The 24723-nt window shown below is 47.0% G+C and overlaps 1 protein-coding gene across 4 annotated transcripts; it reads left to right on the top strand.

Moving 5' to 3' along the window:
- The first annotated feature begins 2149 nt into the window (after positions 1 to 2149).
- Positions 2150 to 23141, top strand: GDNF (glial cell derived neurotrophic factor). Of its 4 annotated transcripts, none has more exons than XM_039383784.1 (3): positions 2150 to 2408; positions 3995 to 4093; positions 20277 to 23141. In XM_039383784.1, exons 2-3 carry the CDS (start codon positions 4021 to 4023, stop codon positions 20759 to 20761), a joined length of 558 nt encoding a protein of 185 aa, XP_039239718.1. In that variant the 5' UTR covers positions 2150 to 2408; positions 3995 to 4020; the 3' UTR covers positions 20762 to 23141. The 4 variants fall into 4 exon arrangements, with proteins under 4 accessions (XP_039239718.1, XP_039239716.1, XP_039239717.1 ...); XM_039383782.1 differs by having other exon boundaries at positions 3995 to 4192; XM_039383783.1 differs by lacking the exon at positions 2150 to 2408 and having other exon boundaries at positions 3459 to 4192.
- The last annotated feature ends 1582 nt before the right edge of the window (positions 23142 to 24723 follow it).

The following is a 24723-nucleotide window of genomic DNA, read 5'->3' as shown; positions in this document are numbered from 1 at the left end:
GCCTGAGATCTCCTTCAGAGCTGAGTGCTTGGAGGATTCTGTACATTTCATACTGATGAAGACCAAACAAGTGTTGTTGGCGTGCACAGACGTGGCTCTGGAGACCACACGCGAGGTCCTCACCCTACTTCCTAGCCAAGGGATACAGAGAGAGGGCAAGTGGTGCAGCAAGGGCTGCGCACAAAGCCTAGGGCATGCAGCGGGAGCTGATCCCACCTGCCTCCTGTATCCTCTCCTGCGGGGCCTCGGCTGGCTGGGACTTGCAAAGGGGAACGGCCAGAGGGGAGAACACGGGAAAGAAAGAAGGACAGAGAAAATGGTATAAAACAGACGAAGTGGCGCAGCGGAATGGGCAGAGCCGGGGATAGGCAGACCGTGGTGCCGCTGGCGGCGGCGTACGGACGGGACTAGGCTCGGCGTCCCCCTCCTCCGTTTCCCCGCCCTGCTGGATCATCCCCCACCCCGGAGTGCAGCCGTGGCCGCCCTCACGGGTTCAGGCAGCCGTGCCCGCAGGGGTCTGGGACCGAGCAGCGGCCACCGAAGGAACTGCCCGGCGGCTGCTCGCCTTTCCTGAGAGAGAGAGACGAGCCGGTGCTCACACGTGTGAATGCACAACCACACCGTACGAGCGGAGGGCGTGCGGAAACAAACCCGCAGCCAGGTGTCAACTTTGGGGGCAGCCATGCCCGGGTCCCTCCGTCCCGCAGCTCCGGCGCTCGGGGCTGTACCAGCGCGAGGGCTTCAGGAGCGCGTTGGTCTCCTGGGGGGTTCGCTGCTCCATCCCATATTCGAGCGCCTTCGCCACACAAAAATAAAATACCCAAAAGCAAAGAATATATTAAAGGAGAAGCCGCGAGGGGCAGAGGGAGCGGTCTGTGGGACGCCGCACAAGCCCTGCGCTCCCCAGCCGCCCGCCCGGGCTGCGCCGCGCTAATTCCACAGCACCGGCGACATGAGGACCTCATACCTCCGGACAACTGCGTGAGTCATAAATACACGGCCCGGAGCTGAAAGCCGAGACTGTTTACAGCGACTTCGCCGCGGCCGCCGGCGAGTCAACCCCCCGCGCAGGGGCCGGTCTGCGCAGGGGTCCCGCACGCCGCACCCCGCAGCTCCCGCGGGGCACTCGCGGCCGCGGCACCTGCGGCCGGCGAGAGGCGAGGAGGGGGCAGCCTCCCCGCCGCCTCCGGCCGTCGGTCGGTCCGTCAGTCCGTCCGTCCGCGAGAGCGCGGCGAGCGGCGCTGGGGAGGGACCCGGTGTTGGGTTACCCCGGCCCGGCCCCGCCGCCACCGCGGGGCCAAGCGGGTGTCGCGGGGCTGCGCCGGCGGCCGCGCAGCCCACGGTATGTCGGGCCGGTGACTTCAGCCGGGAGATATTTGGAGGCTCCGCGGGGTCCGGTGCGGGGGGCCAGCGTGTGTTTGGGTCTGAAAGCGAATCAGCGGAGGGCGCGTCACTGCCAAAGGGCCCTATAAATCCATCTGCGGCGCCGAGTCGCCCTGGCAAAGCCCTCGCGTCCGCACGTCCGGCTCCGCGCTCCCTCCGCCCGCGGGTGCGGCGCCCCCCGCGCCTCGCCCAGCCCCGCGCCCCCGCCCAGCCCCGCCGGCGCCCGGGCAGCCGGGCGCGCCCAGGCCCAGCCGGAGCGGGCGCTCCCGACACCGGCCCGGCTTCCCGCCGCGCTCCCGCTTGGATGTAAGCTTTCGCCGCGACGAGACCCCGCTCTGGAGGAGAAAGCCTCGCTGTTGCTGCTACCGGCTCTACAAATCCCAGCGCCGGCCTCTGATTCTCACAGCAGGCTGAGGGGGGGTGGTTTGATTTTTTTAATTTTTTTCCCCCTTCCTTCCTCCGCTGGGGTGGGGTTTTTTCTCGTGGTTTTCTTTTTTTTTTTTTTTCCTTTCCCGCCGTTGTGTGAGTGTCCTAGCGGTCCGCGGCTCCCCGCGGTGCTGGACCAGCTGGCATTACAGGAGCGCTGATGTCTTCATCTGACTCCCCGCAGTTGTTGATGGAGTGTCTTTCTCAGATTTCCAGGCAGGGTCCCAAGCGCAACACCCAGCGCCAGCTTCCGCTGCCAGGCGGCGCTCCCCGAGGCTCAGGCCACTCCCGCCGCTGCTGAGCGCGGCCCCCGGGCCGGAGCGGGCAGAGAGCCCCGCGGCGCCGCTCCTGCCGCGGGCATAGCACCTGCGGCGGCGGCGGGGGAGGCCGCCGGGGACTGTGCTGGCGGCTCCCCGCTGCTTCCATCCAGACCTGCGACCTCACTCCCCTTCTCCACACGTCTCTCCCCCTTTCCCCCTCCTTTGTGCAAAGAGGGTGCCGGCGGTCGGACCCCCGACCTGCCCACATGCATCGCCCGTCCGGCCGCTCGACTCCACTGCGTTAATGTCCATCTCGGGTCCGACGAGACCAGCTCAGAGGTGAGAACGAGGCGGAGTGCGCGGAGGGGCGGGTGGGTCGGGCGGGTACTGTCCCCGGGGACACAGGGCTGCCCCGTAGCCCCCCCTTGCCTTCGGCGAGGTGCGAAGGCAGCGGCCGGCGGGGAAAGCGCGCCCCGAGCAGCGGTCGCGCCCCGAGCCCCGCAGCGGGACCGGGACGGTCGCGGGTCCCCCCGCTGCGCCTCCCGGGCCGGACACTGCCCTGTGCTGCCCCCCGGGCCAGGCCGAACCGGGCTGAGCGTGGCTGTCACCCCTGGGCAGCGGGTACGTGCCGTGGCAGACTGCGAGCAGGGCGGTCGGGGAGCGAGGAGAAGAAAAAGGGACAAGGGAAGGGAGAGAAGGAAAGGGAAAGGAGAAGGGAAGAGAAAGAGGATTGGAATGAAAGAGCGAGAGAGAGAGAAAGAGAGAGAGAAAGAAAGAGGAGACACAAGATGAGAGAGAACGAGGAAGAGTTGAAAACGTAGCGATTTAGGGGCGGGAGAGATGAGGGAAAGCAATAGGGGAGAGAGTAGGTGAAATGAAATGGAGTGATCGAGCGAGGGCATATAGCGGCGCGAGATGAGGGGAAATAGCTGGTAGAGCTGAGAGAGAGGAACGTGGGAGAGAGAGAGAGGAAAGAGGGAGAGAGAGAGAGAGAGGAAAGGGAGAGAGAGAGAGAGGGAAAGAGGGAGAGAGAGAGGGAAAGAGAGGGAGGGAGAGAGAGAGAGAGGGAAAGAGAGGGAGGGAGAGAGAGAGAGAGGGAAAGAGAGAGAGGAAAAGAGAGAGAAAGAAAGACAGAACAAAAGAGGAAGGAGAAAAGGGAATTTAAAAGAAAATCTTGAAGGAAAGGGAAACAGGAAGAAAAGAGGAATATGATAGGGAAAGGAGAAATAATGGGGAAAAGGAAAAGGATAAGGATAAAAAGGGGACAAGTGAAGAAGAAAGAAAGAAGAAAAGGAGAGTAAAAAATGAAGAGGAGAGGACTGAATAGGGGAAAGGAAAGGGGAAAGAGAAGGGCTGGGAAGAAGAAAGAGGAAAAGAAAGAGAAAAGGGGAAACAAAAAAGGTGAGGTGAGGAGAGGAGAAGCAGAACTGAGATAAAGGGAAATGAAGATTTGCCTGTAGCATATTAAATCTGCACAGCCCAGCACACCAGATCGGCCTGGTCCTCCCTGGTCCAGCCCAGGAATAGGTGCCCTGACACCACCCGAGTGCTGGAAAAGCACAAGGTGACCTGCCTGCCAGCCAGCGCAGGGCCACGATCACACTCCTGCGTCCCTACAAACAGACTCCTGGGGCTTGCCTGCCCACATGCCCCAATACAGCTCTCTTGGGCATAGAGGAATTGGAGGCTATCCTGTGCCTCCCTTTCCCATATCACTCACTCGCTGGGGAGAGCCCATCACTTGCTATGGGAGGCTGAGCTGGTAACAGGTTTTTTCCCCTACTCTGTCGTCAGGCCTGACCCAGGTGGACCAGTCTGATCCTGGAGTGCAGGATTGCTCAGCTTTGTCTCAGGACTGGCAGGGTGTGAGCAGAACTGGGGGAGCACAGCAGCTGAAAGCTAACCCTGTTTCTCCTTTCTGCCAGGGGCCTGTGTTGGAAGGAGATCTAAGATGAAGTTATGGGATGTTGTGGCTGTCTGTGTGGTGCTGCTCAACACGGTCTCCACCTTGCCCCTGCCCACCGGTAAGACGCCTCCCAAGGGGTCCCCTTCAGTGATAGAGGGACCTGAAGATGATCTCTCCCCCATCAGCCTGCTGCCTTCCTATGCTGTGCACAGTGACTGTAAGAAACATTCCCCTTTGTAGCAACTGCTGTCTGTCTTGCTAAACCTGCTTCCCTTTGTTCAGGCATCAGGGTGAGGAAAGGTTCCCCACACTTTCTGCCACTATTTCTCTCCTGCGCAGTGTCACTGGCTTTGGTCTTGTTCCAGCAGCTCCAAACCAAGTCATTCTCCAAAGCTGGGAGTTGGCAATTTCAGTGTCAATGCCCCCCGCCCACTCCAGCTCTACCTTCCTGGCAGTCTTAAGATACCTTTGGCTGAAAAACATGGCTAGGTGGGAAAGCTTATTGTATGTAGAGGAGCCGAGAGAAGGATCATACACCTCGCAGTGCAGGCACTGAAACTGTTTCTCCACTGCCTCAGCCTCTTCTCCCTGGTCAGATCTGCCAGTGCTATTATTCACTGCCTGTAGCGGGCGCAAGTCCTGCTGGAGGTTGGGCTCCGTGGTGGGAGGCCCTGTACACATTCTGGAGTGCTGCTGAGCTTCATTAAATCCTCCTTGGATTCTGATCTCGAAATTAGTGTGTCCGCGTGGAAATTTACAGAAGAGTAGCTGTGGCAGGGTTAGGAGCTTGATGCAGAGCAATCCACATGAACTAGCTCACAGTAAGGCAGTTTACAATCCACATGACAGATAATAATGCCTCGCTAATAATAGGTCTCTTACAATAGCAGGTATAGGATTTTCACAGCGGTATGTGAACATTATGCTAACTCTGATGGCTTTTTAAAGAGAGAGTTAATATGACTCAGTAAGAAGTAGCAAAATACTCACATGAATACTGGAGACATTCACTTATCAAAGGCACAACTTCGAGGTTGCTTCTTTCGCCCTTGCTCAGCCCTCTCTGTTTAGCCCGTTACAGGATGCAGACAGTATCCAGTAATTGGGATACATTTCCATCTCCTTATCTGGAGGCATCTTCTTTCCCTGCGCCTGCTGCAGCTCCAACAATGGGCAGCCCAGCTCTGTTTTTTTTTTTCTGGGAGCAGCCGTGCTAACGCAGCATGGAGGCACCAAGCATGGAATCGTGTGTCGTGACTTCACTTCGACCCCTTGCAAACACCTATCTCCTCTTCCACAGACACACATCTATGTCCTTCCCCATTTAGTCTTCTCTCTTTCCTTTTCTTGCTAGTGTTTCCCCCTTGCTGGAATCTTGCCTAGGCTGCCGCCTCTACATATCACAGCCTGGGCTCCTGCTGCTCACAGACTGGCAGCCCCTGACATCCTTTCAGCCCCTCCACACGGGGAGGTTGGCCAAAATTGTTTCCTTCCAGGGCTCCAGCTTGCCAGGATCATGGTGCTATCACACATGGTGATCTTATTCTCCATGGTGAGCAGTGTGCTGGATAAGTGCTGTCCTACAAAAGGCAGTGATCAGCTTTTCAGGCCACTGTGCTGTTCCCCTCTGCACAGGCTTGCAGCAGTGCTGGTGACAAGAAGGACATTAGGGGGAAAGCAGTATCAGTTAGTTTGTAGCTCTGGCAGAAGCTTCAAGGTGGGAGGGCATTAATGCTCCATTTTTCCAGAGTGATAGTATTAGTACAATGCTTGCTTTTATCTTGAAACTATTTTCTGGGTATATGGTTCCTGGTGAGCTGGTTTCTCTGCAGCAGCTCAAGGGGACAGGCAGTAGAGATCCTGTCTGTTCCTAGCATCCACAACTTCTCATTGTTTCTGGTTTTGTTTTTTCCTGCAGATTCAGTAAACAAGAAGCAGGAGGAAAGACAATCTGTTTTACTGCAGTTATGGTAGTATCAATGTACAGCCTCTTCTAGGTATCTCTGTTTCCCGGGTACAAACATAGGTTTTGCCAAGCAGAGCTGGGTCACAGGTTATTACCCAGGACAGTAGTTTGAAAAAGGGGTGATAGTTTGGTCTCAACCTCTTAACCCTGCAGATCACAAATAGATGGGCCTGGCTACAAGGGAAAAGGAAGGAGTGCTGTTCTTCATAGAGCACTCAGAAATTGAGGAAAACCTAGGGAATTCCTGTGGTCTTTGCATGGCAGCAATTTACACAGCACTCATGCCCAAAACTCAGAAATTCTTCTCTTACCTGGGGTTGCCAAGTTGGATGAGTCAGGGGAGACCTGCAAAAAAAGGTAGCTGTAAGAGAGAACTGAAATACTGTGATCCACTTTTATGCTGGTTTTAGTTAATTTGAAAGTGTGTGGTGTCTGGAGAGCGGTCTTCAAACAGCCTGTGAGGCTGATCCTACCCAGGCACATTGCTGCCTTCCTGCAGCAGCAGCACTTTGTTCAAGTCACCCCTGTCAGTGTCTTTGACATATTTGTTTCTCTCCACTTACGATTTGGTGGCATGAGCCCTTCAGCATATGAAGGGCATATAATGATGTACACAAGAGGAGTCAATGTCTACACCATGCAGACTTCCCTCTCCACTTCGAGGTTTCTCTTACAAGCACCAGGCAATGAACCACAAGCACAGAGAGTTGCTTGCAGCACCCCAACTGTCTGCTGGTGAACCTACCATGTATTGGTATCTCTGTGGATACTGTTGGTCATCTGCTTTGCTGAAGGCTTTTGCAGGAGGCAGCTCACAAAATGGTGGGAGCACCATCATGACCCATGTTGTCTCAATATGCACAGGGCAGTGTGTGGGCACTGAGCAGGACTGGATGCTGCCTGCATTCAAAGAGAGGTGCACTGCTGTTCCCTAAAACTGTCCCCTGTGTAGATTGAGGGGAGCATTTTGTTTCAAGGTGTGCACTTGTCTTATTCCAAAGAGTTTGGGTCTCCCACACACCACTCGAATCAGTAGGATTGTGAGATAAAGTCCCTCTCCAAAGGGCAGGCCAAACAACTTGCTGGAGCACAGATCTGGTTCCCAGGCCCTTGACACCTTTTTGTGTTCTCATTTGATAAGATTGCTTTCTCTGCAAACTGCTTTGAGGTCACCTGATATTACCCCATCCCTTTCAGATTAGCTTGAAACCTTCCTTCGTTCCAGGCTCCAGGCAGGGTCCTAACCTCCTGGGCTGATAGGTGTAATGTGCTGACCTTTGCTGTTTAAGACAGTAATTAGAGATGGCAGAGGACTGCAACTGCAGTCTTCTGCATTTTTAAGTGGGCTGGAGGCTGGAGTGGTAGTAGCCTCCATAAATGCAGTGCATTGAAAATGAATCCAGTATTCTTAGGTGTTTTGGCTCCAATGTTCATAGGACAGCTTATTTCTCACAAAACCAAAAAATGAGTAGCTGTAGAGTTTGTAACTATTTCTTTGTTTCCCTTATGCTACAATCTGCTGGGGGAAGGACACAATTAGCTTAAATACCAACTACAAACAGAACAAATATAAACCAAATGATTATAAACTAAATACTAAGTCAGCAGCTTCAGAAGCATGACAGTGCAGAGGGAGCCAAACACTCGTTTGACTTATACACAGTCAAATACATTTTGTAGCTGTTTGATGCTGTGTGGACACAATCAACACATATGTGAGGACTGGAGTGTCCAAAGATCTGCAGTATGATACCTAGTCTCTTGATCAAGTGAGCATCTTTACTGAGAGCTAGTGGTAAATATGTAGAATTACATGTCAAAACTCACCATGGGCTTTTCCCTCCTAATAGGGAAAAGACTCCTGATAGGAGGAAAAGGTGGGGTTTTTGCATCATAACATCTAAGTTACTCTAAGGCCACTGAATGGTCATTCGTTGTTGGAGCTCCTTTGGTATATACCTGCCATGGTATATGTGTGTTATACCTCTGTTAAAAATTCTTCCTGCCCCTGCTAAGGGGATTTAATGTTAAGTTACTGCGCTTAGCTGCAACTTTGTCAACTAATATGGAAAGTATCTAGAATAAACAGTAATATTGTAGGGCTCTTTAAAGCAAAACCAGAATTAAATTATGCTTCCAACTGAATGGACTCTCCTTCCCTAAAATATTTATTAGGCGCATTCAGTGTTAGGAACTACAACTCTCATGTTTCTGTCCAGGCTTTCCTGCTCAACACACCTATGGTGTGGCATATGTGCTTTAGCCTAAGACACCCAGAAGCTACAGAGGTAACCTGTCCATGCACGGTAAATCCAATGCATTGGGAAGGTATCAGCCACACCGAGCAGGTGCCACACATGTCATTTGATCTCTGTGTGTCCAGCACAGCTGGTGCATCCAGCACAGCTGGTGCATCCAGCACAGCTGGTGCATCCAGCCAGTGTCAGGCCCCTGTCCCCAAGCCAGCATATATATAGTGAAGTTTGTTTGCGTGGGGATGCCCAAGTTATCTTGGCATTTAGAAATCTCAAGTACTCAAGTTTGTCTGTTCATGGGCAAAATCCTAGGAAAAGAAAGAACAGGATGGGTCTGGTTAAATTCAGAGGCATGTAGCCACAGAAACAAATTTCTCTGCAGTCTCAGGTATAAATATTGAATATACTAAGGTGAAGAGTATTCTGCAGCTTAAGGAGGGAACTATTGAAATACAAGATAGTATGATTTTATTCTCAATTTGAGTTATCCTTTGTTGCAAGTTTTATTTCTTTGATGCTTTTTAAGTTAGGGACCTCAAAAATTTACCAGTGAAAGTGTGGATCCTTTTAGACATTATGCAGGTGTTTATTGATAGATAACATACCTGAACATGCTTTTCTTGGTCATCTTTCGTAAGCCTCTTTAGTATACTTTGGAAACCCCCATGTTTAGGGTCTGCAGATAAAGAGCTTCAAAAGCTTCCGTGAAAGGCTAAAGAAGTCAGCTGTGTGAAGTATTCATCAGACTATTACTGAATTCAATGGGGGCAGATGGGCTAGCAGAAGATCCTCAGATTGATAGGTTGTAATGTCTTTGTAAATTATACTGTTCCTGATTAGGACTGCACAAAGTTTTAAAATATTTAAAGTTACAGAGGCTTCAAGAAGCCGTTTGGGTCATTGAGTCCCACCCCCTACAACCTCAGATCTTCAGAAGTGGATTTCTAGTGCAAATACCCAGTCTTCATTCTCCACACACACTATCAAGAAACTGCAACATAAAACTTGTAGTATATAAGGCCAAACCCTACATAACTACGTTCATTGTGGATTCTCATATTTCTGAGGTAATCAGCTAATGACAAGAAATAAAGAACAAATACAGAATACTGCAGCATAGCCACATTCAGGATCATCAGTCATCTAAATAGGCCACTGACACATTAGTGCTGGTAGTGGTTGACACTGCAAAGCCGTCATTTTTACAAAACCAGCTGAAGTTTCTGATCAAGTAGTATGGTAAAGCGAACCAAAGGAATGATTTCAGTGGTTCTTGGAAATTGAGTCCTGATTACAAAGAGAAGAAAGAGAAAAGATCAAAAATATTTATCTGAGATAGGTACAAATAAAACATTAAGATACAAAATATATATTAGAATACTTTTTTTTTAAGATCAAGGACATAAAATTAATTATGTGAGGCATTTCATGTATCAACATTCTTTTTAAGGAATAAAGCCACTTGTATGAACTAGCAGGTTAGGCTGTATGTATTGGTACAGCACTTAAACTGAAACCTGCAGGTACGTTTCTTAGAAGTCTTTGGGACTTATACAAATGCTTCAAAGATTACTGGATAGGAATAGTCTTGAAAATGAGCAAACACTGAAATCCATGTATTTGTTTTCCTGCTGAGATGGGCAGTGTTACAGCAGTATGCCAAAACTTCTCAGGTGGCATGTTCTCATGTATTTAGAGGCAAGCTAACTAACAAGCTATGTACAAACACCTGAACTATCTCTGTTCCCATCCCAATCATATAGAAGATTTCTTTGGCAAAATCAGCCATTTCTCAGGAAATTTCTGGTAGGGAGGGAGTATCCAGTGGAGCAGCTAGGAAGGAGCTTGCTCTTCTGAGCACTCTCCGGTGCTGTCTGGCAGGTCGTGGTCCACGCTTCACAGCACGAGACCTTCTGCAGCAGAGTACAGAGCACCTGCCCTAGAGCCAGGGACTGATCATTATAAAAATAACAACAGCTTATTTCTATCTGCAGTATCAAAACCTTCTCTATTTTTCCTTTCATAAAGACATGGAAATGGAGGTAGGGAAAGGAAACAATGGAAGAATGTGTCATTTATAGATCAGATCAAATCTGATAAAAGTGCATATTGTCACAAGAGAAACATCAGCCATGGTTTTGCCTGGACAGGTCTGCTTTACTGCCCCAGGAAAGAGACTGGAATAGGGTCTCTTCAGGGTCCCTTTCTCCTGCTTTGCTACCTGTGCTTATTCTTTGGGAACACCCCTAAAACCCAATGAGAGATGCTTTGTAAGAGCACAGGCAGCCCAGTAAGAGCTGCTGTTACTGATTTAGGTATGCTTTTTCCGTTTAGTGAACTGGCACTAAAGAGGGGCTGGTTTACTGATGTGGGGTTTTACTGATGTCATGTGAGGGCTGGGCTGGATCATTTCTGCACCAGGGATGCTGAAGATAATTTCTTATTACTACTATCGGTATTTTTTCCATTAAAACCTTTGTGCCATGCCTGTTAGCTGGCTGTGTGTGTTCTTGCTAACAGAGGTCACAGGTTTTTGGGTCCTGCTCATACATACTCATTTGAGGTCCTTTCAGGGTTTGAGGCTCTCACTTAATGAAATATTAAGTGTAAAGTCAATTACACTGGAAGCTGGATATTTACTCAGCATAGTATGGATTTGGAGGGATACAAGGGGCACATACAACAGGTATGTGTTTTGCCAAGGTTTGGCTCCTGCTCAATAAGTGGCTTCAGTCAGGGCACTGCTAGTTTTTCTTTTTCCCCCTTATGCTGTAACTTCTTCTGATACAGAGGTGCTTGTGGGTGCTCATGTACCCACACCACCCTATTTGATAAGACCCTAGTGCAGACAGGCTCCTGACAGCGCCTGCAGGAGCTGCCACAAAACCTCAGGAGCAACTGCTGAAAAGCCACCTGCTCTGTGGTGCCTCAGAGTTGGTGTTTCAAAGCTCTGTGTTAGGGGTAAGACTACATCCTTCTGTTGTTCCTCTGCTGCTTTACTGGCCGGTGAAACACTCCTTTGCCCACCCCAGAGAGGCCAGAGGAGGGGGTGGACAGAGGAGTGTAGCCCACCAGTGAGCAGGATCCTGTGAGCAACCCATCTGGACTGAGTGAAGAACAAGGAACTCTCATGGACAGGTCAGCTTGCAAGGCAACTTCCTCTGCTTCACTCAGTTCATCTGACCTTGCTGTTTCCCCCTGCTCTCAGGGACTTCCCACAGCTGTCAGCAATTGTGATGGTTCTTTTGTTTCCCCCTTTCTTCTCTTGGTGGAAACCAGCATTTCTACCTGCAAGAAAGCAGGCAAAGAACAGGAGAGGAGGCGCTGCCAAGCATGGCAGTGTGACAATGCAAAGGACTCTGTGGATTTGTCATTATGACCAACACTTGAGAAGCAGCAGGGTTAATTAGTGAGCTGCTAACACAAAACTTGACTGCTCCATCGGGGCAAGCACATCAGAAAGGTGGATTCTACCTCATCGTACCTAAGTGGCATGAGTGTCCCTGGAGTCATCCACCAGGTTACTTAGCACTCTGCCTTGATGAGAGACAAGTGACACCAGTGAGAGGCTCCATTTCTAAGGGCTCTCTGAGTCTGAGAAGAGAATGCAGCATGGGAGCTGTGTGGGCTGGGAGTGAGGTAGTGATATAGAGCTGTATTAAACATTTAAAGATGAGCTGACCCTGCTGTGTTTGATGCTCTGTTTCCTAATGGATACAACCACCTGGTTTCCATTTCACTTTTAGCCCCATGGACTTTCATGCAAGGCATGAAAGCAAAGTCGTGCCTCAGAGGTAGTATTTTAATTTAATTGTTTACATACTGGAAATCTTTCAGTATAACTATTTTCTACACCTACCTTTGCTTTGATGCCTGCATATAATAGGCTTTGGATTTTTTATGAAAAATATTTAATTTTCAATAAAATAAATGGTTTATCCCCACCACAGTTGGTGTTCTTTTACTTTGCAAAGCAGAATGATCATCACATTAGTAATTTTAACTTGGCTAAGGTTGTACTTCCACAAACAGGTTACTCCAAATCTCTCCTAAAGTACGTCCTTGTGGTGTGAGATAGAGAGATTCTGTGTTCAGACAGGCCATGTCCACTATAGTAAGTACCTGAAAACAGTACTAGAAAGCAAGCTAAATGCAAAAATAATTATTGAATAAATGATATAACAAAGTAGTCTTCATAAGCAACAAAAAAATGAGAATGATTCACTGCACTGACTGTTGGAAACACACTAGTTGACTACTTCCCGGTAGCAAATGGCCTAAGAGGAAATGTCTTTGTGAATGTAACATTGGAGGAAACTTAAAAAATAACCAGGGAAGAAAGGAATTAACGAAGGTCCCAGATTAAAGTACTAGAACTGCTTTTGAAAAAGGGCCATTTGATCCTAGTGGAGATCTGGATCTGAATTTTCTAAATATTGCTTACCATTGTAATGAGCTGGATTAAACCCCTGGAACTTTGAAACAGTACTTTAGAGTCTGAATGCTGTTGTTTGAACTTCTCTAATTGAAAGACTGTGCTTTAGTTAAATATCCTTGTAATTTAATTCAATGTTTAGTCTGATGTTTTGGTGTGGTAGCTATACACTGCCATAAATGCATGCATAAAAGCTACAATCTAAAAGAAAAATTTTATCATGTTTGTATACCTTTTTGACTTCTATTACACCACTATAACTCAGGAGATGCAAAGTGCCAAATGATGTGGCATTGATGTGATTATATTTTCCTGAGATCCGTATGGAAAGCTATTCTATAATGCACGGTTTTAAATAATTTAAAATGAGATCATGAGAGTTGAAATTAATTACTTAATGGAGACTGTTTTTTTGAGAACGGGATGAGTTTGGTTTGGATATTCATTTCAGCCTGTTTTATGTAGAAGTCTATCAGAGCACTGTATAATTTAGTCTCCTAAAAAGCCCAGGGATCAGATCCCAGTCCTGCCGTCACATTATGTCTTTAATTAACTGAAAATGCGAAGGCAGGCTCTGGGGGGTTGCAGAGGGGAAGATGCTCAGAGGAAGTCACATTTCTCTACATGCCCAAAGCAGAACGCTGGGATGGCTATCTGCAGAGGCTAGTGGGGAGTACCATGGCTGTTTGGCTTCAGGATCCTGCACTCATGCATGCTGCCAGCTCTTCGTGTGCCCAGGGAACAGTGACTGTGTTGGGGATGGGCAGATCAAAACTTCAGGTTCCAGAGAGCATCAGTGAGGTGAGAATTTCAGTTTGTATTGCAGAGGGATGTTCCTAACCTGGGAGGCTGGTCTATGATCTGACTGTGCCCTAAATGTTCAGAAAGCAAGCAAACAGCTTGCAAGCAGCAAGGAAAAGATGCACATATTCTTGTGTTGGTTGTTCTTATGTTTCATTTTTTATTGTTTTTAAATTAGTATTTTAAATGAGCCTTATTTCTTCTCTTTTTGACTCCTGATATTCTTGACATCTGGTACTCACCAGCTCTGTCCCCAGCCTGATCACTCTACTGGATTTCCATGTATCTCTGTCTTGTGACTTTTCACTCCTTGCTGTTTTATTAATTTTTCTGGTCATGGGAGAAACTCCTCACAGATCGAGTCCCGTTTCAGCTTGACATGGGGGACAGAGAAGGTACCCAGAGGCAGACTGGCACATGAACTGCCATCAATACCCACCACTCTTGATTCTCTGGCCCTAGAAAACAGACTCGTGCTGTGGATGCAACCAGAGGAAAAGGCTCTGTCTTCTCCTGCCTGGGTGGTCAGGTCCTTGGCACAGAACTGAAAGAGGAAGCGTGGAAACAAGGTGCAGAAGAGTGACCTGAATGGAGCAGGACACACAGGGTGGCTGCAGTTCCCACAAGTACTGCTGCCTACCTGTTACGACCCGCCCCAGAAAAAGGGGAGGGGGGTAACCCAGGTTCTTGCCAGTAATTCCCTTGGGGTGGATTAGAGTGAAACGACACTGAATAATCGGTGTCTGAAAACATATATTGGTAAGGTTTATTTTAACAATTTTGTATCAACAGGTATGCTAGCATTTTGGGTGTTGTCATATAACAATGTGACATAGATATAACCTTTGGAGGGGGAGAAAATGCATAAATCATTACCGTTTCAGTCTCTGACACTACCCCAGGATCCTACCAGAGGCTTGCTAGCAGAAGCATCTGCACATGTCCACACACAGACTGCCTCCAAGGGACTTCCCTAGGGAGCCAGACAGTCAGGAAACAGCTTTCAGAATTGTGACATAAAACCCAGATGAAACCTCATTGCTTTGTTCCAGTCTTGTGAGTGATCATGGCACCATAGTTTAAATGGGGAGCTCAGCCTGTCACACTGCCCCAGTGGGGTCTGTGAGTCATTCTCCCACACAGTGAACAAGACACAGAGAGGCCATGTGTTCCCTGAGGCAGGATTTTACATTTCCAGGACATACATTCCTTTCCTTTGGGAAACACCTGCCTTGAGGTGCATCATATGTATGAGACAAGTTTTGCAAACTTATATGGAGCAGATGCTGCTCTGGGCTATCCTATCTTGTCCCATCCCATCCTGTGCCATCCCGTCTGATCCTGTACTGCCCCCTCCCATCCTGTCCTGTCATAGGTGACTTTTGATTTTTAAATTCTAATTCCTTCACACCCTGGAGCCTAGGACCAGGGACTACTGCTCAGAGATCTTTACTGCACTTATTCCATAATATCTGAGCATCTTCTTCTGGCATGTTGCACAACGTGACAGGCATCTGTCACGTGTTTGTTTTCTCAGCTTTTCCACCAGAAGGAAAGTGTTGTCAGTAAACCAGTTTGTTTTGAAAAAATGTGTGTGTATAATTAGGGGGGGGGGGGGGGGGGGGGGGGGGGGGTGTATGTGTAACTGCAACACACATACACACACATGCAAACTGTGTATCTGCTTTCCTAGGGTGTGAAATCCCTACAGAAAGCTCTGTTTGCTGTACAGTCAAGTCAGCGCAGTCCATGTGGTATGAGAGAAGCAAAGCTGTTGTGAGACTATAAACATTTTCTAAACAATATTGCAGACAGAGGAGTAACAAAATATTCCTCAATGGAGTGGCTTTATTCAGGTTATTATGCCAAGATAGCCTTATGAGTGCAGTGATGTTCCCTGGCCACAGAATTTGTCCCGGCACCCCCATTGCTCCCAGCAGCACTTACCACAGTGCAGAGACCAAACAAGTGCTCAGCATGTAGTGTCTGTGGTGCTGAGAGGCCTCAGCATTCCTGGAGCACATCTAGCAAGTGCCCATCAGCATGAGGAGGTCCTGCTGCCAGCCTTCTCCACCTTCCCTTCTGTCCATTAGCCTTTTGTACTGTTTAGTCCTTGGTCAGTGGTTATTGCTTATTCATGTGTGATGTCTGGTGGTAGCTTCCTTAGCACTTACCTCTACTGCCTTGTTTCAACCCATCACACCTGGTGTCAGTGCTGGTGTTTCCACTTGATTGCTCCAGGTCCTATTTCAGCAGGTTTTTGCAACATTTTAGAAGGTTCTAAGACTTCACACTCATAGTTATTGGACAGCTGACTATCCCTACTGAGTCAGGACTGGCAGCTAGGCGTAGGACTAAGGCAAGTTTCCTTTCACTCCTGGTTGTCAAAGTTTCCTCCAGACCCCTATGACCCTCTTCTAGAGAGTGTTTGTAGTCACACTGATTACACTGATTCACTAAGCAGCAGAAAATCAGTTGATTGCAGGGGTTGGAGGTGTTCCTAAGACAGTGCTAAATTATAGAAGCAAGTTTAGGGTACCTTGTCAGTGCAGTGTAAAGCTGCCAAAAGAGCATCACTGCTCTGTTCAGGACTAGTTTGGGGCTCCACAGGCAGAGGGGGTTGTTGCTTACAGAAACCTGCAAAATCTCACTGAGTAGACCAATAATGCAGCTACCATTGTGTTGATGTAGTGTATCCATATAACCTGTAACAGCACATGTTGTAGGTGGGCAGACACTGACAAGGACCAAGAGGTCCAGCACATTTTCTCAAGGGGAGCTCTGTGCTCACTGTTCCCACCAGTTTTCTTATATCACCTTTTATCACCCTACTATCATGCCTTTTGTCTCCTCTGGTGATATAATCTCCAAATACTGGGGATCACTGCAGGAGTCCTATTGATAGATTTGAATATCTGTAGGGGATAATTTCCAATTCCCTGGGCTAAAAGGAAAGTCCACCCTGGAGACAGAAAATTTGAATTCATCTTACTCATAGTGCTGGCATTCTTCCCAGTGAGTTTCCCAGGTATCTCCTGGCGTTGCAACAAGGGATGAGCTGAGCAGGGATACCCAGCTCCATCAGACACAGCTTGGAATAGTTCTTGCATGGTTTGTGTTAGAGCCTCAATAAGATTAGCAGAGTGAGTCATGCTGCCAATGACCCCATTTTCTGGGTGCATCTAGCCCATGCGTGTAGGTTGGGTTCTTCTAGCTGGATACACTGTTGGATTGCTTACTTGGTCTACTTTTTGCCTTACTGCTCCCATCTTCTGCAGTGTTGACACCCCATGCCTGCATTAGCAGCATTGCATGGGGTTCTTCTGTGGTGTGATTCCTCCACCTGAAATGTCATGTCACTTACCGCACAAAATGCTCTCCCTTGGTAGCATTAAATCCCTTGGTGCAGCTGGGGCAGTGATCACCAGGATAGATGTCAGTGTGGGCTTTTAGCAGGGACACATGGCTTTTCCACATGGGCTTTTCCACATGGGCTTTTCCTCCTCTTATCTACCACACCCCAGTGTATACTTGGATTGGCTTGGGCAGGACAGTGCTTGAATCCTATAGCTGTCAGATTAGTATTTAGCCAAAGGAGACTCCTGCATGTAGCACTCTCACAGGGGTAGGTGGTATTTTTGCATCTGAATTGCAAGCAGTTTAAATGAGGTGTGCCTAGTTGGATTGTTGTCTCTTCAGGGAATCCAGAGTTTCATTTCTCCCTTCTTAGGTGAGGGACACTTACTCCCCTCACTGCACTGGCAGTGTACCAAGCTTGAGATAAGTATGAGGCTGAAGGCTGCAAAAAATAACCTCCACATATAGGTTGGTTTTCCCTGTGAAATTCTCCTGTCCCCTTCCTGATGGTTGATCATTGCATGCATTTCGTTCATATGCTTCCCTGACTGTTGTGTTTCACTCTCCATAGCCAAGGTGTCATTGTGTCCTACTGTTGCTACAAGGATTGGGCTGGGAACATGTGACAGAGATGTGGGCTGGGGGAATGTCCCAGTAGTGTCAGAGGGGAAAATTGAAGGTGAGAATGGAGAATGGCACAGCTAGAGCCATCTCCTCAGGATTACATCCTTCCCTTATTGGGTTATGAACTAAGAAACCTAGTTTCTGGATAAGAAATTTAGAAACTACTCAGTCCCAGAGCAACAAGTGCCTTCTGCCAACTCCTCTCCATCTGTATCTGTGCCAGGGCCAAACTTGTACTTCAGCAGTGAGGGTTAGGTCAGCTCCATATCGGTCATCTCTTTTGATTGAGTCTAACAACAGGCCTTCCCCTCCTTCTAGCTCACGTATCACCTTGACATGGATCTTGCTCAGCAGGGCAATATTCATATGATGTAGGCAGACCAGCCTGTTCTACAACAGAGCTGAGTGGTGCATCCATCCAAGCAACCTCCCCCAGTAGGTATGGCTCACAGTGGATATTTTGGTCACTGCTACAGAAACAATGACAGAGGAGTGCAAGAAGGTTGCACTTACCACTGGTGCCGCAGGAATAGGGGGCTGGGTGCAGGGGCCTGCCTTGTTCAAGTTTCACATAGCTGTATAGATAGCAGCCATCCCTCCTTCATGTCTTTGGACAGCCACTGATCTGTGAGATTATTGTCTTTAGCATGGATATCTGTAAAACAAAGTATAATTCACTTTTTTCAGTTCCGAACTCTACAGTTTATAGCATCCCACTTCCCTTGTGTCATCCTCATTATGTGAAGTTATAAGATTTCCAGTCTTCATTTTCACCATTCTAAACTATTTTGCTGGATCCACCCATTATTGCCGTGGGAGTTAGGTGCTGAAAAAATCTCCCGGAGCAGTTAATTAGGGGTGAGATAAGAAAGGGTTTATTATGCCAAGGCAAAGATGTTACAAGACGCGCAAGCCGTGCCTGAGATGTTACATTTTATAACACCATCCATGCAATCCCAGATGTGTCCACCCTGTGGCCTTTACTCTGGACTGCCCCGGGTCCACTCCTTGAAAATGGGTCTGGGGGCTTTTCGGGACCCTCTGTTCATCCCATCTTCATCTTCATCAGAGCACAAAGGGTACATAGTCACCCAGTTTTTGACCATGTTCTGTGATTTAGGCCAAGATACAAGCATTCTCCAAACAATCTGGGCCTTGCCTTGACAAAAGACTAAACATTTCTGCTGTATTCGGGGGTAGGAGTGATATAGGGAGCATAGAATGGGGTAAGAGGGTTAAGGAATGTGTAAACTAAGGGTGCTAAAGGGAAAGGGACAAGGGATGAAGGGTCGCTGCTTTTAAAATCTACTTATAAAATTTATAAGGCTTACCAATATTAGAAAAATAAAAAAATGTTAGGGGCTTAAGGCATCACCATGAAAAACTGTATACTTCTGATCTGCCAGTGTTTCGCTTTAGTGGGAGGCCTCTGGGACGTGGCTGCTTCAGGCAGTGGTCCATGTTCCTCCTTACATGCAGATGCACTGTTTCAGCAGGTTTTTGCACTGAGTTAAGATCCTGCTGCCTCTGTATTTGGTGCTTCTACTGACAAGATGAAGGTGCACCTTTGCTAGACAATGGGAGGCAGCCTCCTGTCTCCTGCTAACAGAGTCCATGCCACCACGTGTGAGCTGGGTACATGTGTTGCCTGGTCACCCATCAGGGCTCTTGTTTACGGTGCTCATTAGGGAAATGTGCTGCTGAGCCTTTGCCTAAGGAGCTGTTCCTACCTCAGTAGGAACCACCACTTGGTGGGAGGCTTCATGGCTTAGTGAAGGTACCAGGCCCTAGCCAGGTGCACTGCATTGGATATTGCCTCTCTCCATGTTTGCAGTTCCTGCAATATTTGTATGAGTCCTAGAGATGGACTTCTGTTGTGTGCAGGGCCAGGGTGATACTGGTCTTTTATGTGTTAGGTTATTAGGAGTTAAAGATGAAAAGAAGCTTTCTCTTAGGTCTTACTGCAAAGGAAGCAAGTCTTCAAGTCTTAATTTTCAGCACAGTGAATGAGAAAAAAAAATCCTCCTTAAAGAGGTTCATTCTGCTAGTATCAAAACATTTCATTGACTTCATCATATGGTTTACTTGAATAATTTATCACTGATAGAACATCTATCAGGCGAAAAAATAAATAAATTAAAAAATAATTTTTTGTAGAAAGAAAATGTATTAATAACATTTACCTTGAAAATTAACATAATCTTCTATTCTGATCTATTTCTAATCAGCCTAATCCGCATTTTGTGATACAAAACACTTACATGAGACGTTTTTCAAAAGCTCTGAAAATAATTATCCTCCAGTAGCAGTAAAAAGCCAGGCATTCAGCCAGGAATAATATCTCAGCCTGGTACCCCAGGAAATTCTCCTTCTGTCATGTCAACCTTATTGAGGGGTGGCTTTGGCAATACTAACTGCTGCTGGTGTGAAAAGACAACAATTAACAATTATAATCACAAAATTGCTTTAAAGAAACCTCTTCCTTTTCATGCTTTGCTGGGAAGAATCTGTGTCACCTCTACAGCGGTTTCATCTACCTATTAACTAATAATCATATCATGACACGCTTTTCCTTCCCTCAGTTTCAAGAGGGCTCATTCAACATTGGAAGATGTGCTGAAGTGCTACCAAGCAACAGCAGACACCTGCAGAGATATAAACATACCTCATTTATTTTTCCCCAAATGAGTTTCCATGATGATCTAAACCATCTCAAATAATCCCTGCTGTCTGAGGGTCCTGGGCATGTGCTCTGAAGTGATGGACAGAAAAGCTTGCCTATATGTAATATTTTTGAGCCATGAATAGACAAACTTTATAACAATTGATGTATGACAAAGTCTTTTCTCTCTTTCCCAAACAGCTAATATGCCAGAGGATTATCCAGATCAGTTTGACGAAGTAGTGGACTTTATTCAAGCCACTATTAAAAGACTGAGGAGGTCACCAGATAAACAGACTCCGATTTTTTCTAGGCGGGAGAGAAACCGTCAAAATGCAGCGACAAACATAGAGAATTCCAGCAAGAAAGGAAGGAGGAATCAAAAGGGCAAAAATCGAGGATGTGTCTTAACAGAAATACATTTAAACGTGACTGACTTGGATTTGGGATATGAAACCAAAGAAGAGCTAATTTTCCGGTATTGCAGTGGATCTTGTGATGCAGCTGAGACCACCTATGACAAAATTTTAAAAAACTTAACCAAAAAGAAAAAACTGGTCACTGACAAAGTGAGGCAAGCTTGTTGCAGACCCACAGCCTTTGATGATGACCTATCTTTTTTGGATGATAACCTGGTTTACCACATACTGAAAAAACATTCCGCAAAAAGGTGTGGATGCGTCTGACAGCTGCTTGCCAGAGGCGGCACCAGTTTTCCATTCCTACTACACTGCAAAGAGAGGGACCAAGGTTCCCAGGGAAATGTCTACTCAGAGTGGAGAAAAAAGGACCAAGAACACAAAAAATGAGGAGCCATGAGAGCCTGGGAATGGGGGGACACGAAGCAGAGTAGAAGGATGGAGACTTTTGATATCCTATGGGGATTTAGATAAAAGCTCAGGTGGAGATGCCGATGGATGGATGGTGTGCACGCTACCTTTCCTGTTTGACTCAGTCCACCATCAGTGAGACTCAATCCATGAGGAACGTGCTTAAAAACACAACCCTACCATACCACGCTGTGTTGTAGTTATGCCATGATATAGCAGTTATACCAAGAAGCTTAGCAAAGAAGTAGGTTAGGAGTACCTTACTAATCCCCTGTGCCCTCAGCTCTACTGAAAGACACATTATGCTACTGCTCATTGGAGGGCAGTTCCTGAGTGCTTAGGACAACTCCTAAGCTATAATACGATTAACCTTGTAAGTAAGATGATATTGGGCAAATGTCAGAAAGACCAGGCTCAAGTTTTCACAAAGCAAAACAGTTCTGCTTAGTGGCTAAGTTTGGTTATTTCCATCTTGTGTTTCTTCCTTGAGTGCAGGATTTCATTTTTCTGCTACCTATGAAAACAAGTTGAGTTTTTAAGCACTTCTTCCTAGTATAGTAAGAGAAATAACAAGCCCAGCCTACACAAAATGCATTTCTTTAGGTTTACAAAGGACTAAAGTCACTTGCGTAACTACATTTCTATTTGGTCATTGTGAGTGAGCAGAGACTACTTGATGCAATGCATCCCTTCAGAGACATAAATATACAGAAGATATTTATTGCAATTAAGTTATTGTTATTTATTACAGTTCAGTAATGAGTCTCCTTATTTATTAAAGTGTCTTTCAAAGGTGCCAAAGTAGATGGCACTTGGGGATATAGAGAGACAAAGACGTTGGGAACAACGGTCCATGCTTTTGATTGAAAGTGTTAACTTGAATGCAAAAAATCACTTACTTTACCTTTTTTTTCCTTTAAACAAAATCTTGATTATGTTCACAAAAGGTAGTGCCAAAGCCTGCAGCCCTTCTTCCTATTCAATAATCCTTTAGCAAATTTCTGCAGTCAAACGTGTGCAGGAGCAGCAATGGCTCTGGACGAGTGAGGGTCGCAGAACTTGGCTCGACATTAGCAATTTGTTAGAAAAACTAATTTTAGTCATATTTTAAATGTAGCCACATTTTTTTCTCACACTTTATGCCAACTGACCTCGTATAACTATTGACAAATGGAAAATAATCACATTTAGCCTTATAATTTCTTGTTATATTTATTTAAGCTTTTCCTTCCATATTTCCATATAGAAGAGGTTAAGTTCCTCTTACTAGTTAGCCCTGGATTTAATATAGTCTGCAAGTAAACAGTTGTGTTAAATAACCAGAGTGTTTTGTATAATTTGCTGAAACATTACAGGATTGTACCCATGCAGCAGAACAGCCCGAGTTTCCTTAGGACGAGGGAGGTGGTGCAGCAAAGGTGTTCACACGTGACCGCTAATGCAAGCTCTCGTTCTGGAGACATTTTTTGCAAAGGAGCAGGAGTACAGGTCACTAGACATACCTGACAACCGGTGAAGCATCAACTCCCACAAAAACAACATGAAAAAAAAATTCCTACTGAAAAAGATGGTCCAACCACTTACCTCAAGTATGCAATGGCTCTTCATACCCATTTTGCCCTGGGCCCCTTGGGGCACCGCTAAGGAAGGGTCTAGAGGTCAAAAAAGTCCAGAACAGGCATAGAAAGATGCACCAGGTGTATGGCATATAATTCATCTCTGACTTCCGCTGCTTTCCTGGGCGGATGGAGGCTGGCCCCAGAGAACCACCCGCAGGGTCTGTTCTCACACTGCCAGGGAGACACCTTACCCTCCACGCTGCTCAGGGGTGGTGACACCACCAGCACTGGCATGATGTGGGTACTGAAAGCCTGCCAAGCTGAGGGTCAGCTGCGCTGCTGTGCAGCTGACGAGTGACAGCGCTCAGAGGTGTGCTTTCCCTGGCCCCAGTTGCTGAAAACAAAACTTGCCTCAAAGCATTTTCTGCGCAGCTTGAAGAGGCTGCAACCAAAGCAAATCTCTATGTTCAAAATACAAAAGGGTAAAGTTTGTGATTTTTTTTTTTAATTTTTTTAGGGTATTGTTTTTTTCTTTTTTTTTTTTTTTTAGGTTGTTGGTTTTTTGGGTTTTTTTTAGTTTTCAGACCTTACTGAAGACAGGAGTGTGCTTCTCTGGATTTTTTTACTTCACCTGCAATTATATGTCTCAGTCATTTGTGTTAACCAACCAAAGTTCTCTACAGACTTTATTTTTGTACAATATTCATTTTATAACTTTTTACAAAATAAAACTCATTTCTATTGTTACCTGACTGTTGCTTGTGCTTCCCCATTGTACCTGTTCTAAGTTACAGCGTTGCCCAGTTCCCAACCTGCATTAGGTGATGCTGAGAAGCCAGCAAGTCCTCTGCAAAGTGGAGCTTTCTTATCTCACCAGCATGTTTAGTGTGGATCCATAGCTTCTTGGCAGAACATAACGTTGTTGGGTGACTGCAATAACTGACTTGAAAATGCACGGTAAGCAGTGACAGTAATCCACCCAGTGGCAGGTTTGAAGGCTGGGGTTACTCAAGCTGTCCCTTGCCCATATGAGGCTGTAGTGTCTTCGTGGTGGCCTTGGCTATGCATGGTCGCTATTCCTGCACTTGGAGGAAATTTGCATTTTGCATTGCTAATCCAGGCGTTACATCAGTTGGACTAAATTCCATCCACTTTGGCAGTTCTTTTTCCTTCATCTTTAAACAGGAAAATAAAACCTGAGGAATTTTTTTTTCCACCATCATCACGGAAAAGATCAGGACAGGTTTTATGGCTGTGGCCAGCAACATTTTCTCAACTTTTTTGTGTTAAGTGCTGCAATTCCCATCACACATAAGAGCCCATAAACGCACGCAGACTTACAGGGTTCAACGCCGGACTCCGTACTCCTCAGACTTCTACAGAGAGGAAGAGGGAGCATCTGAGCAGCGAGCCAGAGAGCAGGAGATCAAACACTCTTAATGGGCAGCATATGGATGCCTTGGTTTCATTTGTGCTGACGGGGGCCATGCACGCAGCTGTATCCCAGCTGCTGGAGTGTAAAGCAAAGCTTACAAGCCCTGCCTTTGAAGCACACGGTACTGAAGACATTCCTCCTCACATGCCACCACCTCCACCCCTTGTAGCAGAAGCCCATCAGTCCATCCACAACGAGCAAAAGCTGCACACATTAAGTGTTTGGTATGGGAATGAATTGCAGCTTCACGTTCAGAGGAGATGGTGCACTTTCCCAAGAGTTCAAGGGAGTGTCTTCGTAAAACACAGCTGTGAGGTGCTCTGAAGTTTAATCTCCAGTCTTAGAGCCCAAACCTTCTGTCTGCTCTTGCATGGACGGGGAAGCACAAAGCCAATGCAGAAGTCTTGCTTGGCCTTATCAGAGGCTTTGAGTGGGTCACGTAACAGGTGGCAGGAGCGGTATTGCTTGCATGGAGCTGTTTCACCCTCCTTCCCCAACCTTCCTGGTGAGAATGATATTGGAGAGAACAGATGGGGCTTTGCTATTTCAACTCCAGGCTCACCACTCCTGGGCTGGCACCTTCAAGCTCCTTTTCTGGTTAAAGTGAGGCTTGTGGTATTTTCCTGGCACCTTGCATGCATTAAAGCAGCTTGAAACCTTCAGCTAGTAGATTGTATAAAAGATTTCAAAAAGGGCTTAAACTTTCATTTGTTACTAGGTAGTGCCAGCACTGGGAAACATTATGTTGCTGCTTGAGTAGCAAGGACAGCACTACCCTGGGTTCCTTCTGGATGGATAAGACATGTCCCAAACTAGACAGATTT

This window comes from Pipra filicauda, unplaced genomic scaffold, assembly GCF_003945595.2.
Source record: "Pipra filicauda isolate LSUMZ 115617 unplaced genomic scaffold, ASM394559v2 scaffold325_size820570_pilon, whole genome shotgun sequence".
NCBI lineage: Eukaryota > Metazoa > Chordata > Aves > Passeriformes > Pipridae > Pipra > Pipra filicauda.
Note: the sequence above shows the minus strand (reverse complement) of the source record. Positions and strands in the feature narration are given on the sequence as shown.

Bases quoted from the DNA above. Each gene is read 5' to 3' on its own strand.
- GDNF (XM_039383782.1), top strand. From the start codon at position 4,021: ATGAAGTTATGGGATGTTGTGGCTGTCTGTGTGGTGCTGCTCAACACG. The intron at 4,193-20,276 runs GTAAGAAACATT...TTTCCCAAACAG, and splicing joins CTATGCTGTGCACAGTGACT to CTAATATGCCAGAGGATTAT.